This window comes from Malaya genurostris, chromosome 2 (genome assembly GCF_030247185.1).
Source record: "Malaya genurostris strain Urasoe2022 chromosome 2, Malgen_1.1, whole genome shotgun sequence".
NCBI classification, from domain to species: Eukaryota; Metazoa; Arthropoda; class Insecta; order Diptera; family Culicidae; genus Malaya; species Malaya genurostris.
The window spans coordinates 35,276,181-35,296,273 of record NC_080571.1 but is presented as its reverse complement, the minus strand read 5'-3'; the positions used below and the strand labels follow the sequence as shown (position 1 = coordinate 35,296,273).

At 38.0% G+C, this 20,093-nt stretch overlaps 1 protein-coding gene across 1 annotated transcript in view; it reads left to right on the top strand.

Moving 5' to 3' along the window:
- The first annotated feature begins 2,470 nt into the window (after nucleotides 1-2,470).
- The window catches only part of LOC131428582 (putative uncharacterized protein DDB_G0271606), a 149,457-nt gene continuing 131,834 nt past the window's right edge, over nucleotides 2,471-20,093 (top strand). Inside the window, exon 1 of the mRNA XM_058592628.1 lies at nucleotides 2,471-2,665. Within this exon, the coding sequence (XP_058448611.1) occupies nucleotides 2,471-2,665 (195 nt within the window). The remainder of the gene's footprint in view (nucleotides 2,666-20,093) is intronic.

The window sequence follows — 20,093 nt, the reverse complement described above, 5'->3', positions numbered from 1 at the left end:
TGAAAAGCCTTATGGTGCCAAAAACTGCTGTAAATTTGGTTATTATTCTGAGATACGTCAAGTGTCGGACACCAGATTACAGTCTGTTACTTAAGAGCGTGGTCACGATTACTCGCGATCGGTAAAGTGGTATGGTGTGATTTTTTTAACACAGAGGGCGGTAATGTCCTTCATGCAATGCGAGAATAAATCAGCTGACTATTGTTTACAGTTCGATCTCCAAAATGAGTACCGCGTACGCTTCGCGCTTCGAAGCAGTTTTTTTTTGTGCTCGCACCCGAAAGGTCCCAAAATGACCCCAGCAGCCGCGGCGAAATACAAGAAGTCGAAACAGTTTGTGAGTAGGTTGGTGAATCGTTTTAAAGATGTGAAAAATGTCGACAACTTTCCAAATAGCGTATTGTCGGAAACAGATTAAAATGTGATTTGTGACCTGTTGACCGGTGACAATAATCAGCTAGTTTATTCTCGCATTGCATGAAGGACATTACCGCGCTCTGTATTAAAAAAAAATCACACCATTCCACTTTACCGATCGCGAGTAGTCGTAACCACGCTCTTATGTAACAGACTGTAAATCCTAGCCGCCTCACGTCCGGTACCCTATATCCAAACATCATCTCTGTTCAAAAGACAAAAAAAAAACACTAGTCTTCTTGCTCTATACCTAGCACTCAAGCACTGGGTAGGAGAGTATATTTATGATCACTTGTGGCCTTTTCTACCTTGCCAATCGCTCACGCTGCCTGGCTATCGTCAGCAACAGACCCTATGAAGGCTGTTTGATAGTCGGCCGTCTCGCCCTTTGATGCCATTTTGAAACTATTATAATTTTGAGATTGACACCATTCACCAGGAAAAAAATACACATTATTCAAAAAAACCGGTTGCTTATTGCATCCATTGTCTTTAACGTATGGCAATTTTTTGAATAGCACTGAAGCATTTTTAGCACTATTCTTTGGATGTTTCTTTAAGGACTAAAGGAATCATACTGATTGCCTAAGTTTCATCTTAGTCATTGACGATTCGTCGTCACTGTTGTTGTCGGGAACATCGTCGTTGGATTTTTCTTTCCTCATTTAGAAAGCCAGATATCCGAGTGTCATATACCATTCGAATTGGCTCGTCGAGTTTCCGTAATGTCTGTGTGTATCAGAAAAACTTATATCCAGCTTTCGCGGAGATAGCCGGTTTTTGCGTTTCTTCTAGTGTTGGAATGACGAACTTCTCTAAAGTGATCCTGGTTCTACATAGATTCCAAAAGATGTCTACATAGATTCCAATAGATGTCAAACGACGGCGACTTATCTCGATTTCTTTGGAATGGCAAAAAAAGTTTGAAAACGCCGCATTGCAAGAATTATTGGACGAAAATGGTGGTCAGCATAAGTAACAATTTTTTGTCGCTGCAACTTATTTGTGACCCGTTTGCAACAGAAAATTTGTTACTCTCAACTAGCCTATCGCGCAGTTTTGACCAGTAAATAATGACATGTAGGAAATCGGTTAAAAATAAGTTGAAGGTTAGTTTAGGTTCCGTTGCAAGAACATACTAGAATAACTGATCTTAAAATTTACAACTAACTTCAAATTATCGAGTGGACATCAATTCTAGTTAAATGTTTTCTAACACGCCCTCAAATAAACTTTGTTCATGGTGATATTAAAAGCATGTTATGAAGTGAACGTAACTTCCAAACGCTCGAAAATTATCCATGTAGACTGAATGAATATTTGTTAAGACTTTAAGTTCCACCATGAAGATAATGTTCATTTTGTTGAGATCTATTCTGAATCCATATATTGTGGTTTTATGGTAGCGCATCGAAACGAAATGGACATTTAGTCTAGTATTAAACTCATTTTCAACTTAGTAGTTAAAAGCATAGCTATGATTAACTGACGATAACTTATAAATGATAGTGAGCTCAATGTGGCAAAAAGGTTCGGTGATTGGAAACTTAGATAATTATTTCTTTGCTAATTATGTTATGAAGAAACATTGCTGTCACCTTCTTTTAACCAGTGTAATATAAAAAAAAAACATGTTCGTGCTTTTGTTGTAACATAGTCGTATTCACAATGTCAATTATGGTATATCAACTACCGGTGGCTTGAAGATCAGCGTCTTGAAAATTCCGTACTTTACTATCATATATATGTTAACCAACAACAAACAAATCCTGCTCTTCTTATGTAAAACAAAAGTCATGGTGGTCGGAATTGCATTTCGGCAGGCTCCGCAACTTGCTACGATGTACTGCAGAAAGGAAGAGTAAATATCCTTTGCTGACTTGGCCAAGCTAGTGTGAGCCGTGGGACTGCTTTCCATATACCATATCGGATCTATTGGAAACCCTTTATCGTTACCGCACCGTTTTCGGGTCATTGTTTACAGTAGCCCTTGTGCAGGTGGCGTGTGCCTAGACTGACTGTTTGGTGTACCAACAGGTAATCGGTTCGCGGTATGCACTCACTGCACCCCTGCAGCAGCAGCAGCAGCAGCTCTCTGTCAATCCGGGGCTGTACCGCGCAAACCAAACCTCTTCCTCCTCTGCTGGTGCGCGTCGATGCGCGAAGTCGAACTAAACGAGCTGCAAATTTTAATTTGCAACCGCACCGTCTTACCGTTGCTACTCTGCGATGCTTCGAGAGTGAGAGTGTAATGCAACCGGGGGGAAACGTCACCCTCTCCCTTCCGTACCCATCTCGATAATCTGTCCGGAAAACTGTCCAGAAGGGGGGTGGATGCTACCGACTCGACTCGGCAGCAGAAGTGGCGAAATTGTTATTAAAATATATAAAACTCTAACGCTGGGAAAATTCAATTTTAGTCTATCGCGGTGTACCCCTCAAATGTGGTAATAGTCGAAACGGGCCTCCGAAGAAAAGAAGAAAAAGGCTTTTCTTTTCGAACGGCTTTTCAGTGTCACTCACGTGAAATATTCCGGATTGGTTTTTTTCGATCGGTATTCGGAATCTCAAAAGCGCAAAAGTTTAGTGGTGGCAGAAGTGTAGATTGCAAAATCGAATTTTATAACGGGTCAACCGGTGTTTGGAAACAAAGCACCAAAAAAAAAGGCAGTGAGTGGAAAATTGTGTGTGTTTTTGCTGGGAGAAACTTGATTTTTCCTCCGGTAGCAGTTCTCTGGTAGCAGAAAAAATATGAAGTTTACGGTACGTGTTCGAAAAGTGTTTGTTGGATGGCGATTCGAAATCGAATCAGCAATCGGATGGAAATCAGTGTGTCGGAAACAACAAAAAAAAAAAAACAAACTCTGAGTGGAAAATGAACTGTGAATAAGAACCCACCGAGATTGGGACGGTGGCGCGTTAAAGAAAAGTTGATTCCATAAGCCGGGAGGGGGGGGGGGGGGGTCATTTTGTGGATAGCTGCAAGTGAAAACAATGGGTGGCCGAAGTGGCGTAACGAAATCACGTATGGCACACTTTTCGTTCGCCGACAAAGACAAATAGACGGAAATTCCCATCATCGACAGATGTTGCCTATCTCAGCAGGATTAGTGCGGGATTCGGCGTGTTTTTTTCTTTTTTCTCGGGAGGGAGAATAAAGAGCCACACGCATCGCCAGTCGTTTATTCACTTTGCAGACTATCGTCAAACTAATTACGTGATGAGTATTTTTCGGTGCTATTCGCATATGAAGAACAAAACGATGTAAGCTGATTAAGTGGTGGACTGGATACACTGGTTATGAGTGTTGTGCAGAGCCGAGTTTCCCGAGAATTTGGATTTGGAATAAAGTGATGGGGACCAGAACTGAATTTGAAGTGCTTTGCCTGGCTCTGTTCTCAAAGAATTGCATGAGTTGATAAGTAATGGGTGCATCCAAATCTTGTTCGCCAATTGAGTGCTTTCATTTTTTGTAATTGAAATAATCTGCTTAACATATGTTAATTGTGATTAGCTAAACGAACGACTAAAAACGTTTTTGTTTTCATCAAAGGAGTTTGGTGTCGCATGGGTTACAGTTTGTGCTGAGTGCACCTGATTGTTTTCTTATTTTTATGTGTCGTCAACTGCCAACGACACCTAATGGCTCACCATTACCCGTTAAGCAGGCGTAAATTTATTCCGTGCAGAGCAGTTCAAATTGAACTGCTTAGTGATAATCTCGGCTTTTAATGCTTTTCATTTATATGTACACTTGTGGCAACGAAGTGCCGAAAGTATAGCGACCTGATGATGGAGGAGTCGAAGATAAAACAGTAATGTGTAGTCAGCACAAACTAGTACCCATGCGGCACTTAAACCCCGTTATGATTACTATCTGTTGGACAGAAAGCCGTCACTAATATTCTTTACGACTTCACTCCTGCTTAGCGGTTTATGTTGAACCGGTTAGGTGGCGTTTGCAGTTAAATAAAAGTTAGTTTTTCCTTTCGTATATGTATGAGCAATTCCAGATATTACAGCGGATATTGCTCCGACTTTAATGTAACTTTTAACACGTGTTTAGCACTACCAGCCATTTGTTTTACAAGACTAAGAATAGATTTTTATAAACAGCAAAGCACTTTTGCATTGAAAATTTCTTCAAATTACAATAAAATTTTTGTGATTTTTGAAAACCGTAATTGGTACACGAATTGGGTCCATGAAGAAATAGTAGAAAAATGAATGAATAAAATATCTATGCACTAAAAGAAAAAAAAAACAAAGGCATTTTGAAAAGTTAAAGAAAAAACCTTTTTTAATCCACCTAGTGGTGTAACGATGCCTTTTCCATATTACTCATTAACCGTTGCTGAGAAATCGAAGTGGAGCTTTTTTTCCCAATTACCGGTGTGGTTGGAAGTAGAAACCGATTCACTAACTAACAAGATCTATCAATTAGATGAATTAAGCAGTAAATTCTATAAAAATGTGCACCTCGTTTAGCCATCGCTTGTGAAAAAATACACATGAAATTGAAAATTTTCACTAATCGCACTGTAATTCCGGAATCGAAAATCGGATCTGGATCAATTTTAAGACCTTTCATTTGCATCTTATCCAATAAAAATCAGTTAAGATATTTTCGAGAAAATCGGATGTGCATTTTCTCATAGATATGCACATATTGCCTTGTGATTCCAGAACCGAAAGTCGGATCGGAATAAAATTCAATAGCTATCTATGGGACCATAAATCTTGTGAAAATCGGTTAAACCATCTCTGAAAAAATCGAGTGACATTATTTGTCACATACACACATACATGCATACATACATACATACATACACACACATACACACACAGACATTTGCTCAGTTCGTCGAGCTGAGTCGAATGGTATATGACATTCGGCTCTCCGGGCCTCGGTTCAAAAGTAATTTTTTTATTTTTCAATATATTTTCATTTTAAACCTGTTGTTAAATCACATTCGTTGATCACAATTGGTCGATAAGCGAGCTATTGTGCATTTCATATCGATTCGGTAAAAAAACAGGCGGTTAATGCCAGATACAAAACTGGTTCACGCGAATATGAATTCAGCTGACATGTTTCTTTCTACCTTTTTTTATAAATATAAAAAATAGGTAAAGAATTCGCTCAAACTATAGAAAAAATTCCCGAGGTCCGGAGGGCCCAGTGTCATATACCAATCGATTCAGCTCGACGAACTGAGAAAATGTCCGTGTGTGTGTTTATGTGCTTGTGTCTGTATGTGTGTTGTCAACTAAGAGGTCGAGATCTCAGAGATGGCTGGACCGATTTTGATCAAACTAGTCGCAAATAAAAGGTCTTCCCGTCACCCTGAACGCTATTGAATGGTTTTGAGATCGGATGTTTACTTTTTATGTCAAAATTTTCAGTTTTTTTACAATATTTGTCACAATTAACCTTGAAAACAGAATATGTTTCCAGACTTAGATTTCGCACGGTGATAGTTATCCGCCCATTTTTAACGGAGATATCGATATTTTTGTGTAAGCGACTTTTCGCATTCTTCCAGTAGTAGGAGTTTTACGCGTTTCATGATAAAGCAATGCTTGGGAGCAACGTGAAACACGATTTTTTATAATGTAACATACAATTGTTTCTGAGTACCAAAAAGACTGTGAACAACATTTTTTTATGACTTTTTGCCTCGGACCGATTTTAGCATGGTTCATTTTTGGCAACATAATCGTTCAAATATGACATGTAAACAATGATGTAAAAATGACAAGATGATGTCAGCATTTTCACGTTGAGAGTAATTCCATGATTTCAACTACTTACAGCAATAAATGCTGGAAGAACATAACACCTATATACCATTCGAATCAGTTCGTCGAGATCAGCAAATGCGTGTGTGACAAATAATTTCACTCGTTTTTTTTCGGAGATGACTCAACCGTTTTCTTCAAACTTAGATTCATATGAAAAGTCGTATACACCCAAACAAGATTCCTGAATTACGTTTGGATCCGACTTCTGATAGCGGAACCACAGGATGATATGTGAAACGAAATTAAAATAATGCAACTCATTTTTGTTGTAGCTGGCTGAACCGATCTAAGATTCAAATGAAAAGTCTTAAGATCCTATAAAACATCTTGCTTTTCAGTTAGATCCAACTTCCGGTTTAGGGGATACAGGGTGATTAGTATAAAAAGGTCCATTTCACATAAATTTTCAGATTTGGATAGTCGAATACCAAATAAATTTATTTCAGTTTAAGCGGTATTCAGTTTTCGATACGGGAGATACCCAAAAATTTAATTCGCACTACAATTTCTCAAAGATGTCTATACACTCAGGTGAATTTAACTGATTTCGGCTACACCGATTTTAGAACTCCGGTTCGAATATCGAATCGTTTTTCATAGCTCAATCATTTTTTCAAAAAGGCCAAATCGAACTTCAAAAACAAAAATTCAAATTGAAGGACTTAAAGTCCCATACAAAATTGGTAAATTTTATCCGATTCTGGAATTACAGAATGATGAGTTTTTAAAATTCATACCGATATAGAAGATGTAAATTGTTTGGCGTATTAATTTATGACCATTCGAACCATTTTGGGTTATGCTAGTTCCTGAATACCGGCTCTGGGAGTACCGTAAATAATGACGAAAAACTCTAAAGTGAAACTTGCTTCGACATCTCATGGAATGTTCAATCGATTGTCACATGCTTAGAATCAATCAAAGGGTATAGCCGGGTTTTCAGACAAAAATTGCCCCCAAACAGAACAAAAATTGATATACGCTGTTTGAAAGGGTTTAAATTGGAGATGATTTGGTATAAAATCAGACTTTAAAAAAATAATTCATTCGTAAAAGCATGCGTCTCCATCAAATTGTCATTATCCGATGGAGACGCATGGTATTTAGTTCTAAAATCATATTTCACGTGCCCTTAGAACTAAATACCATGCGTTTCCATCTACAACTTGAGCTCAGGGCTTAAGGTGAAATGTAGCGTCATAAAATGCGCGCAAAATTTCATCCGCTTCAGTTGAACGAACCGTCGCACAAAGCATACCACGAAAAACGGACACATGGAAACAAGAACTTTTTACAATGATTAAGCGCAGTGGGCTTAGCTCTCGCTATATTGGCTTGTAAAAAAGACTGGACGTAATGGATTTTTGAATTCTTCACACTTTGAATATATCCTAATTCAATCGTTATTGTTAGTGATTACTCTTACACTAGAGCTATAAATCATTAGTAATTATGAGTGACTAACATGAGGTTATATGTATATGTATTGACCAACTGAATTGCTGAATACGAAATGACGAACTGTCTGTTTCCTTTTGTGCGTCTTGTTTCAAGAATAAAAATCCATCTACTATAGGGCCGCTTTCACGTTTCAATGGGTCTGGGCTCAAGCAATATTTGTGTGAGGACCCCCGAGAACAAGTGATGAGAGCAAAAAAGGTCCCGGTTATATCATTTAATTTATTTTTTTGGTCGATTGACCCGGGGCCTGTGTAAAAGCGGCCCTGATCTACTAACACTTGCACTCAAAGCATAGTTTGTGCAACCGGTATGATGAAATATTCACATACACAGCCGAAGAAATTTCAAACCAAGCCAAAGAGGCCGACTCATGTGTGTGCAATAATAAAAAGCGGCACATTTTCTCGGACATCACTATTTATAGTACCATAAACTACCATTAACTTTTTTCCGGAAGCGACTTTCGGAATTATATAGTCTAGAAATGTCTGTTTCAACGATAACGAACCGAAGACCAAAGCCTCCGGTGCCAGAAATCATCAAATAATAATTTCATAGATTACATTTTTAATACATTCCAATTATAACTAATAGTTCATCATACCATGCAGTTAAAATTATTCAGTGAATCTTTTCTCAAGCACATATTTGGGGATCGAAATTGAATATAAAATTATTTCGTAGTTCTTTATTATTCAATGGATTTTGAAAGCAAAATCAAGCGTTGATTCATTGTATTCATAATAATTGAAAAACCAATGAATTCCAATAAGTTTTCCATGCTGACTGGCTCGAAGCTTACCCTCAATGTTTATCACTTTGTTTGTATATCATGTTAATGAACGATAATACTTGGCTTGTATTCATTTCATTCAGTAGCTTGCTACAATCTAAAGTAATACCTGTTATACGATATCACACAGCCAGGCTTTATTGCTTCAGCAACATCAATGCATTGAACTCAACAGAATTGGACATTATTAGCATTATAAATGACAGTTACTTAGAAAATAAACAATTTCTTACAATACCCATTTTATTGTATTCAACTCGTTTCTATTTCAACACAAAACCGAATGCTGCATAAATTCGCGTCATAATTTTATATGTATTTTTGCTCACGATATAATGCCACCGTGCCCACCGTGCATTTCTCACACCACCTCAATAGGAAGCAGCGCGCAAGCAATAAAAAAAAATGCAAAAAAGTTTATGTAAACTTTTTCAATTTTCGGTTGTTTTAGCTAAAATTTTATAATTTTGAGTTGCATTTTCAGATTCTTTGTGAAATTCTGCTACAAACACTACTTTTCAGTTCTAAAATCATCCCCGTGGAACGGAACAGTAACCGTTTATACATTTCAAAAACCAATTACGGCTCGGCAAAGCAAAATTTCAAAATTCTAAGAATACTTAGTTATGATAAATTTGATTTCGAAAACTTAAGTGTTTTTGGTTTTTCGAAAATCGGTCTAGTTTTTGGATAATTGATCAAAAACGCGATTTTCGCATTCCGCTACATTTCACCTTAAGGTTTCATTGTATATAAACACATGTTTTGTTTCATTCATTCTTTGTGAAAGTTTTTTCATTGTTTTTTTGAATCCATGTAATATCCAACTCATACGATAGATTTATGTGATAAAACTTCTCATCAAAATAATGCATGCTAGCAACCCGGTACAGTTTGCTCATATACGAGAGAGTACAAGAGAAATACGATGCGCAAAGGGAATTGAGCGAGCCACGTGGTCGATTTAAAACTCAACACACGACCCTCTGCCCTCAGACCTTAAGAAAGGATTTTCATAAGGAAGGATCGGTGGGAAAAACATGAATCAGAACTAATGAATTGACAAATATTTAGGTTTTAATATACTGTTTAAAGTTTTTATTCATGAACTGATAAGTCATCTTACATTTATTTTACATTTACTGTATTCAAATCAAATAATAACTATATTTAGTAAAAAATATAAAGGACGATTAAATTATAGTTCTTTTGCAGAAAAAAGAATTCCTAGATACCAAGCGCAAAATCAAGGAAAATTTGCAAATGTCTGTGTGTGTATCTCAATCAGAAATTGATGAACCGAATTTCAGAAACTCAGATTCAAATGGAAGATCTTATAGTCTCTTAGACTGCTATTACTTTTTATCTCGATTCCACTTCGGTTCCAGAATTACAGGGCAAAAAACTATTTTTGGCATCAAAAAAAAAGGAACAAAATAGTCACATGCGTGTCTCAGAGATGGCTGAAATAATTTTCACAAACTTAGATTCACGAAAAAAGTCTTATAGTCTCATACTAAGTTCCTGAATTTCATTTGGATCCGACTTCTGGTTTCGGAATTACAAGGAAATATGTGAAAATTTATGAAAAAAATGCGGACACAGTTTCAACCGATTTTTATAAACTAAAAAGCAAATAAAAGGTTTTAAAATTCTCAAAAAAGTCCCCGAAAAGTTGAACCAGATCCGACTTCCAATTCGGTGCGCTTAGCCAAAATTTTCAATTTCATGAGTATTTTTTCAAAAGTGATGGCGAAACGATATGCACTCACTGCTAAATTCATCTAGTGACAGATTTTGTTAGTTAGTGAATATGTAAAACTACTTCAGGACTACTAGTACCCGGTATCCGCTCCCGAACGCACCGATAATAGTGAAAAAAATCTCATACAACGGAACTCACCTCGATTTCTCAGCAACCGTTAAAGCGATTTCCACGAAACATGATTCAAATTAAAGCTCTCATGGTCTTAAAATATACTGTGGAATTTCATCCAGATCCGTCTTCCGATTTCGAAATTATAGGGCGCTGAGTGTCAAAACATTTAAATCGTCATTCAAAATGACGATGCAAAACTGGTACGCGTGTTTTGTTCAAATTCGTATAACGTGCCACATTTAAATCTACATTTTTCTGGTGAAAAATGTATAAATCTGTAAATCTTTCATTCAACTTGTACCTACTTGTTAATGTTATTTCAAAGTCATAATAACGTTGCTTTTCTATAAAAATACACTTATTGCCTTTCTCATGTAGAAAGTTTACGCAATCACTTGAAAAATTGATTAGTGAAAATTGGCCCGGAGGGCTAAGTTTCCGGAACGATAGGGTAAAGGGTGTTCAATTATTTCAGTGTGACGATGCAAAATAAGGAAAAAATCTTATTAACTTGGCATAACTGTTTACAAATTGAAAACGTTACGTAAGTTCATACCCAAAGAAAGTTTCTTATTTTATTCAAGATTGAAAAAAAAAATCTCATAACTGGATCTCTTAGTGATATTTATGAAAATATAAGTAATATGAGAAAGGCAGCATTACACCACTAGGAGGATTAAAAAAGATTCTTTTTTTTTTAGATTCTCGACTCAAGTGGTTTGCCGTCGATTTGCGTACAGAATTGTGTCGCCGAAAGTCGTTTCGCCGAAAGGGTCAAGATTTTGTATTCTAGGAATTCGAGCGACAGTTTAGGATAATTTTCTAAATAAGTTATTTACGTTACAGTCGGGGTCCTGAAAACGGACCGTTAGTAGCTTCGGAATCTTGCAAAGGACTACTTTGTTTCGGATGATTATGTTTTTTATTTCAGGAAGAAGGGCGCCAGTCAAAGTCATTTGTAAATTTGAGCTTCGACCTAGAAGAAATCATTACAGAAATATAATCGTAACAAAAAACGTACAATATATTTCATATATTTCAATCATTCATACATCCCAATATTTGAATGAAAAAAACTATCAAAATGCTTTTCAATTCCGGCTTTCCGAAAGGCCAAATTGTGGAATTCTCTACGATATTCAACACTGTTCGGAACATTTTTCTCGACCGCGATGCGGTCAAATGCTAGATTTATTTGTGCTTATTTGGTGCTAATTCTGCATAACGAAAGTAGCACAAAGCTAAACAAATTATTCTAATTCTTAAGTTTACGTTACGTCTTCGACTTATCAGTGCGTCAGCAGATTATGCTGACGCGAACCCCCGGATCAACATAATCCGCTGAGCAGACGTAAAGTTAATGCTATTTGCAAGACACTTTTTAATTACACATGAAGTGTAACGTCTAAACTGACGTCTCGAACGAATTCTAGTTTTGCACTCAGTTGATGATTTTTGTTTTTGATTTTCAAAGAAGTAATCTTCAACATTTGGAGCCATTAGAACGGCTGATTTTGTAGAATGTTCCCCATCATTGTCCACTTTTCGTTTTTTTTTCTGCACTGAAAACGACCAGCAGCTGGATGACGCAATCGCTCTTGTTTGAAGTAAATCTCACTCTGCGAACGCTCTACAGCAGATATGCTTATAGAAGAACTAGTTATTGTTTTTTCTGCAGGGTTAAGGAACGGAACCTGAAGCATTGACTGAAGTTGAATAATGCCAGGTGTAGTTCCATTGTCTTGACGTAGATGGAAGTCTACATACTAGATGTGTTTTCGTTAATGGATTATCATAGAACAAAGCTAGCAAACCTGCAACAGGGTCAATTTATAGACCTAGGTTGATTTTGATGTTTCATATTTGGACCTATTTTTTCACTATTTAAATAATGTTGACGTAATAAACGAGGTTTTAACAACAGTCTCACACCTTCTTCCATTCGTCCCGTGAAAGAGTTAGAGAAAATACTCAAACAGGTAAAAAGTTATAAAATAACCAAATCTGGAGTAATTTCGTTACTTTTTCGTGTAGTGAAATGTTGAAAATGCACCCAGGTGAGCATAGTAAAGAAAGACATAGTCCTACGTAAAAATACACTTTTCATCATCAGTGATTGCCGAGTTATTCGATATGCAAAAGAATTACGATAAATGGAAAAAAGCAACAGTTTCTGTCTCTGTGTAAACTTTTCTGTCTGTGTAAACTTGTTTGCAATTTTTCATTTCTGCTGTTTCTTCCGTTAATCTTTTTCCAGTCTGTTGCCGTGCGTTGGGTACCGATAAAAGGTTATAAATCACCAGAGTGAGACTCCAAAAGCTTACTAAAGATAGTTTCATTTTTTCACTCTAAAAAGTAGAAGCAGTGTTCCGTGATGATGACGAATTCAAACATAGTCCCAGGAACTATGTTAAGAATCCTGAGTCCTCTGATTTGATTGCGTTTAATGAAAATCGCTGTACACCCAAACCTCCGTTTACGAACACTTTTTATACGTTACCTCTTTTTACGTACCTCTTTTTACGAACCAAATCCCAAATAACGTAAACTTTTTTTACGAACCTACTTCGTAAAAAGAGGTTTTATCATTCATCGAAAGCGATTTCCGACTCCATGGAAACTACTACAATCTGGGTATTTTTGGAACGGGTTTAAAGAGTAGATTCCGGAAAATGATGTTTGAGGTATTTTGGAAATCCAAGATGGTGACTTCCGGTTGATTGATATTCCTCGAAAACCCTTACAATATGGGTATTTTCGGAACTTGGTTAATGAGTAGATGTCGGATAACGATATTTGAGGTAGTTCTTAAATCCAAGATGGCGACTTCCGGTTGATTGATATTCCTTGAAAACCCATACAATATGGGTATTTTCGGAACTTGGTTAATGAGTAGATGTCGGAAAATGATGTTTGAGGTGGTTCTGAAATCCAAGATGTCCACTTCCGGTTTGTTGATATTCCTTGAAAACCCATACAATATGAGCATTTTCGGAACGGAATTGATGAGTAGATGTCAGAAAACGATGTTTGAGGTAGTTTTGAAATTCAAGATGCGACTTCCGGTTTGTTGATATTCCTCGAAAACTCTTACAATATGGGTATTTTCGGAACGTGGTTGATGAGTAGATGTCGGAAAACGATATTTGAGGTGGTTCTTAAATCCAAGATGGCGACTTCCGGTTGATTGATATTCCTTGAAAACCCTTGCAATATTGGTATTTTCGGAACTTGGTTAATGAGTAGATGTCGGAAAATGATGTTTGAGGTGGTTCTGAAATCCAAGATGTCCACTTCCGGTTTGTTGATATTCCTTGAAAACCCATACAATATGAGCATTTTCGGAACGGAATTGATGAGTAGATGTCAGAAAACGATGTTTGAGGTAGTTTTGAAATTCAAGATGCGACTTCCGGTTTGTTGATATTCCTCGAAAATTCTTACAATATTGGTATTTTCGGAACGTGGTTGATGAGTAGATGTCGGAAAACGATATTTGAGGTGGTTCTTAAATCCAAGATGGCGACTTCCGGTTTGTTGATATTCCTTGAAAACCCATACAATATGGGTATTTTCGGAACGGAATTGATGAGTACATGTCAGAGAACGATGTTTGAGGTAGTTTTGAAATTCAAGATGCGACTTCCGGTTTGTTGATATTCCTCGAAAACCCTTACAATATGGGTATTTTCGGAACGTGGTTGATGAGTAGATGTCGGAAAACGATATTTGAGGTGGTTCTTAAATCCAAGATGGCGACTTCCGGTTGATTGATATTCCTTGAAAACCCTTGCAATATTGGTATTTTCGGAACTTGGTTAATGAGTAGATGTCGGAAAATGATGTTTGAGGTGGTTCTGAAATCCAAGATGTCCACTTCCGGTTTGTTGATATTCCTTGAAAACCCATACAATATGAGCATTTTCGGAACGGAATTGATGAGTAGATGTCAGAAAACGATGTTTGAGGTAGTTTTGAAATTCAAGATGCGACTTCCGGTTTGTTGATATTCCTCGAAAATTCTTACAATATTGGTATTTTCGGAACGTGGTTGATGAGTAGATGTCGGAAAACGATATTTGAGGTGGTTCTTAAATCCAAGATGGCGACTTCCGGTTTGTTGATATTCCTTGAAAACCCATACAATATGGGTATTTTCGGAACGGAATTGATGAGTACATGTCAGAGAACGATGTTTGAGGTAGTTTTGAAATTCAAGATGCGACTTCCGGTTTGTTGATATTCCTCGAAAACCCTTACAATATGGGTATTTTCGGAACGTGGTTGATGAGTAGATGTCGGAAAACGATATTTGAGGTGGTTCTTAAATCGAAGATGGCGACTTCCGGTTGATTGATATTCCTTGAAAACTCTTACAATATTGGTATTTTCGGAACGTGGTTGATGAGTAGATGTCGGAAAACGATATTTGAGGTGGTTCTTAAATCCAAGATGGCGACTTCCGGTTTGTTGATATTCCTTGAAAACCCATACAATATGGGTATTTTCGGAACGGAATTGATGAGTACATGTCAGAGAACGATGTTTGAGGTAGTTTTGAAATTCAAGATGCGACTTCCGGTTTGTTGATATTCCTCGAAAACCCTTACAATATGGGTATTTTCTGAACGTGGTTGATGAGTAGATGTCGGAAAACGATATTTGAGGTGGTTCTTAAATCGAAGATGGCGACTTCCGGTTGATTGATATTCCTCGAAAACTCTTACAATATTGGTATTTTCGGAACGTGGTTGATGAGTAGATGTCGGAAAACGATATTTGAGGTGGTTCTTAAATCCAAGATGGCGACTTCCGGTTTGTTGATATTCCTTGAAAACCCATACAATATGGGTATTTTCGGAACGGAATTGATGAGTACATGTCAGAGAACGATGTTTGAGGTAGTTTTGAAATTCAAGATGCGACTTCCGGTTTGTTGATATTCCTCGAAAACCCTTACAATATGGGTATTTTCGGAACGTGGTTGATGAGTAGATGTCGGAAAACGATATTTGAGGTGGTTCTTAAATCCAAGATGACGACTTCCGGTTGATTGATATTCCTTGAAAACTCTTACAATATTGGTATTTTCGGAACGTGATTGATGAGTAGATGTCGGAAAACGATATTTGAGGTGGTTCTTAAATCCAAGATGGCGACTTCCGGTTTGTTGATATTCCTTGAAAACTCATACAATATGGGTATTTTCGGAACGGAATTGATGAGTACATGTTAGAGAACGATGTTTGAGGTAGTTTTGAAATTCAAGATGCGACTTCCGGTTTGTTGATATTCCTCGAAAACCCTTACAATATGGGTATTTTCGGAACGTGGTTGATGAGTAGATGTCGGAAAACGATATTTGAGGTGGTTCTTAAATCGAAGATGGCGACTTCCGGTTGATTGATATTCCTTGAAAACCCTTGCAATATGGGTATTTTCGGAACGGAATTGATGAGTAGATGACGGAAAATGATGTTTGAAGTGGTTCTGAAATCCAAGATGGCGACTTCCGGTTTGTTGATATTCCTTGAAAACCCATACAATATGGGTATTTTCGGAACGGAATTGATGAGTACATGTCAGAGAACGATGTTTGAGGTAGTTTTGAAATTCAAGATGGCGACTTCCGGTTTGTTGATATTTCTCGAAAACCCTTACAATATGGGTATTTTTGGAACGTGGTTAATGAGTAGATGTCGGAAAACAATATTTGAGGTGGTTCTGTAATCCAAGATGGCGACTTCCGGTTTGTTGATATTCCTTGAAAACCCTTACATAATGGGTATTTTCGGAACGGGGTTAATGAGTAGATGTCGGAAAACGATATTTGAGGTGGTTCTTAAATCCAAGATGGCGACTTCCGGTTTGTTGATATTCCTTGAAAACCCATACAATATGGGTATTTTCGGAACGGAATTGATGAGTACATGTCAGAGAACGATGTTTGAGGTAGTTTTGAAATTCAAGATGCGACTTCCGGTTTGTTGATATTCCTCGAAAACCCTTACAATATGGGTATTTTCGGAACGTGGTTGATGAGTAGATGTCGGAAAACGATATTTGAGGTGGTTCTTAAATCCAAGATGGCGACTTCCGGTTGATTGATATTCCTTGAAAACTCTTACAATATTGGTATTTTCGGAACGTGGTTGATGAGTAGATGTCGGAAAACGATATTTGAGGTGGTTCTTAAATCCAAGATGGCGACTTCCGGTTTGTTGATATTCCTTGAAAACCCATACAATATGGGTATTTTCGGAACGGAATTGATGAGTACATGTCAGAGAACGATGTTTGAGGTAGTTTTGAAATTCAAGATGGCGACTTCCGGTTTGTTGATATTCCTCGAAAACCCTTACAATATGGGTATTTTTGGAACGTGGTTAATGAGTAGATGTCGGAAAACAATATTTGAGGTGGTTCTGTAATCCAAGATGGCTACTTCCGGTTTGTTGATATTCCTTTAAAACCCTTACATAATGGGTATTTTCGGAACGGGGTTAAGGAGTAGATGTCGGAAAATGATGTTTGAAGTGGTTCTGAAATCCAAGATGGCGACTTCCGGTTTGTTGATATTCCTTGAAAACCCTTACAATATGGATATTTTCGGAACGGTACAGTGTTTTAAAGGAATCCCACCTCAAATATAATTTTCCGACATCTACTTTTAAATCTCTTTCCGAAAGTACCCATATTGTAAGGGGTTTCAAGGAATATCAACAAACCGGAAGTTACTGTCTTAAATTTAAGAACCACCTCAATCATCGTTTTCTGACAACTACTCATAAATCCCGTTCCGAAAATACCCATATTGTAAGGGTTTTCAGGGAATATCAAGAAACCGGAAGTTGCAATCTTGAATCCACCTCAAACATTGTTTTCTGACATCTACTCATCAATCCCGTTCTGAAAATACCCATTATGTAAGGGTTTTCAAGGAATATCAAAAAAACCGGAAGTAGCCATCTTGAATTTCAAAACTACCTCAAACATTGTTTACTGACATCTATTCATCAATCCCGTTGCGAAAATATCCATATTGCAAGGGTTTTCAAGGAATATAAAAAACCGGAAGTCGCCATCTTGGATTTAAGAGTCACCTCAAACATCGTTTTCTGACATCTACTCATCAATCCCGTTCCGAAAATACCCATATTGCAAGGGTTTTCAAGGAATATCAATCAACCGGAAATCGCCATCTTGGATTTAAGAACCACCTCAAATATCGTTTTCCGACATCTACTCATCAACCACGTTCCGAAAATACCCATATTGTAAGGGTTTTTGAGGAACAAACCACCAAACCGGAAGTCGCATCTTGAATTTCAAAACTACCTCAAACATCGTTTTCTGACATCTACTCATCAATTCCGTTCCGAAAATGCTCATATTGCAAGGGTTTTCAAGGAATATCGATAAACCGGAAGTCGCCATCTTGGATTTCAGAACCACTTCAAACATCGTTTTCCGACATCTACTCATCAATTCCGTTCCGAAGATACCCATATTGTTAGGGGTTTTAGGCAATCTCAATAAACCGGAGGCCGCCATCTTGGATTTTGAAACGAGCCCAAACATCATTTTCTTGCACTTACTCTTCACATCCGTTCCGAAAATAAACATATGATGCGCGGTTTCCACAATAATCACACAAAACTTTTTTTACGAAGTAAATTCCAAATAACGTAAACTTTTTTTACGAACCAAATCCCAAATAACGTAAACTTTTTTTACGAACTACCTCTTTTTACGAACCCCCGTTTAGTTCGTAAATGGAGGTTTCGGTGTATCAAATCAAATTGATCAAATAGAGAGTGTTTTTCTCAAAATTGCAAATGTCACTTTGTAATTACAGTCTTACTTCCTTGCATTGTCTCCTTCCCTTCTTGCTGATGATGATCTACTTTCGTCTAGTCTAGCTTTCACTTCAAACTCCCACCCGTGCTGCGAACAAGGGCAACCATTAGATATATCCCTTCGATTTAACCTTATTCCGTCCCAATAACAACAGACGCGGCGACCTCTTGCTACAAGCCACACCCAGTTCAGCCGAAATGTAGAAACAATACACACACAAACATTGCCGGAAACCCTTCCACCCAGAGCCAACTGCCAGCGTGTCGAAACGTTGGATTCACATCGCATCGAGAAACAAACGGTTCTGTCCCGAATCGAGCCGAGTCAGACCAAATAATCGCATTTAAACGACCCTTCTTATGCACATATGTGGGTATGATAATGTCAACTATTATTCGATTACATCACAGATGGTATCGGGAAAAGTCTTGCCAAGTCTTGTGGCGCGACGGCAGGCGACTGTGGGTGGTGGTGGTGGCATATGAGATGGAATTAAGTGGAAAATGGATCGGATTCCGGGAGTAAGCGAGGATAGCTTCTTCCCATGGATATGACATTAGAAGTGTCAACGGATGGTTAGGATAAGCTTTTATATTTCTTCGACGACGTGCTTTCGGGGGGATAAACCGGTCGGAATCATGTGCACATTTAGTAGCAAACCCGGGATCAGCAAAGTAGTGAACGAGATTTGATGACACACATTATATCCATGTCCATGAACGTGTCGATTCCAATGGAGTGACAATCGGAAAAAAATATCTTCTGGAATGTTTGCACAGAGATATCGGTTCAGAGATTGCCGAAATTCGAAATCAATTGTGTTGCGTTGTGTTGTTTGTTTCTTGTGATGCCACGATTAAAAGCTGAGTGCACTTTCCGGGGTCGGGTATCTTTATGCAGATTGCAAAATTCCGACTCATCGTTGTTGGAATGGGAAACACATTTGATAAATTGTGTTTGCAGTAGCTCAATCAAAATTCAAACAACTCTTGTTCCATTTGCATTTTACATCGCTTCAATCTTCTGCCGTACTACTATTGGTTTTCTCCTCGAGCAATTTCGGACGACGATTGCGATTGGATTTCACGAAATCCTTTGCACATTCATTATTCTATCGCTTCCTTCGGAAGCACTGCATCGGGTTGGATTCTCGCACCGAGCACGACAAAGCGAACGGACCCAGTGTCCCACTGTCAGATGAGGGATTTGGTCCAGGCGCTCAGAAAAATGGGAAAATATCCGCAACGAAATTCGTTTTTAATCGGACTACGCTCCGTTAAACCGGTCGATAGGAGGATGACCGGGGAATTCCAGAAGTAAGTCGGTACTGTCGACTGTCACAGTCTCATTGGCCAGCTGGGAGCTAGAGCAGCTCCACAGTTCAGTTCACCAGACAGCCTTTCAGGACCTGGCCCCAGGCCGAGACTCATCAAGCAACTAACCGTCCAACGGAGCATGAAGCTTCCACCGACTCGGGAAAGCTTGTTTGCGGATTAACAAACAATATTTTTCTCCGAGCTCGCTCCTTCATTCATTGCGCTTGAAAGTGCACAAGACTGGTCTTTAGGGTGACCAGTTTGATGTGTCATTTTAGAAATCTCCTAAACTTGAACATTATTTTTTGAGTGATGAAAAATTTAGCCTTCGCTATCGTTTTATCAATTTGTTTATTGTCATGAAGATATCATTTCTGGTTTGTCATCAAGGTCTGAGGACAGACGGGTGAGTTTTAAATCGACCACGTGGCTCGCTCAATTCCCTTTGCGCATCGTATTTCTCTTGTACTCTCTCGTAAATGAGCAAACTGTACCGGATTGCCAGCATACATTTTATTATTTTGATGAAAAGTTTTATCACATTAATCTATCTTATGGGTTA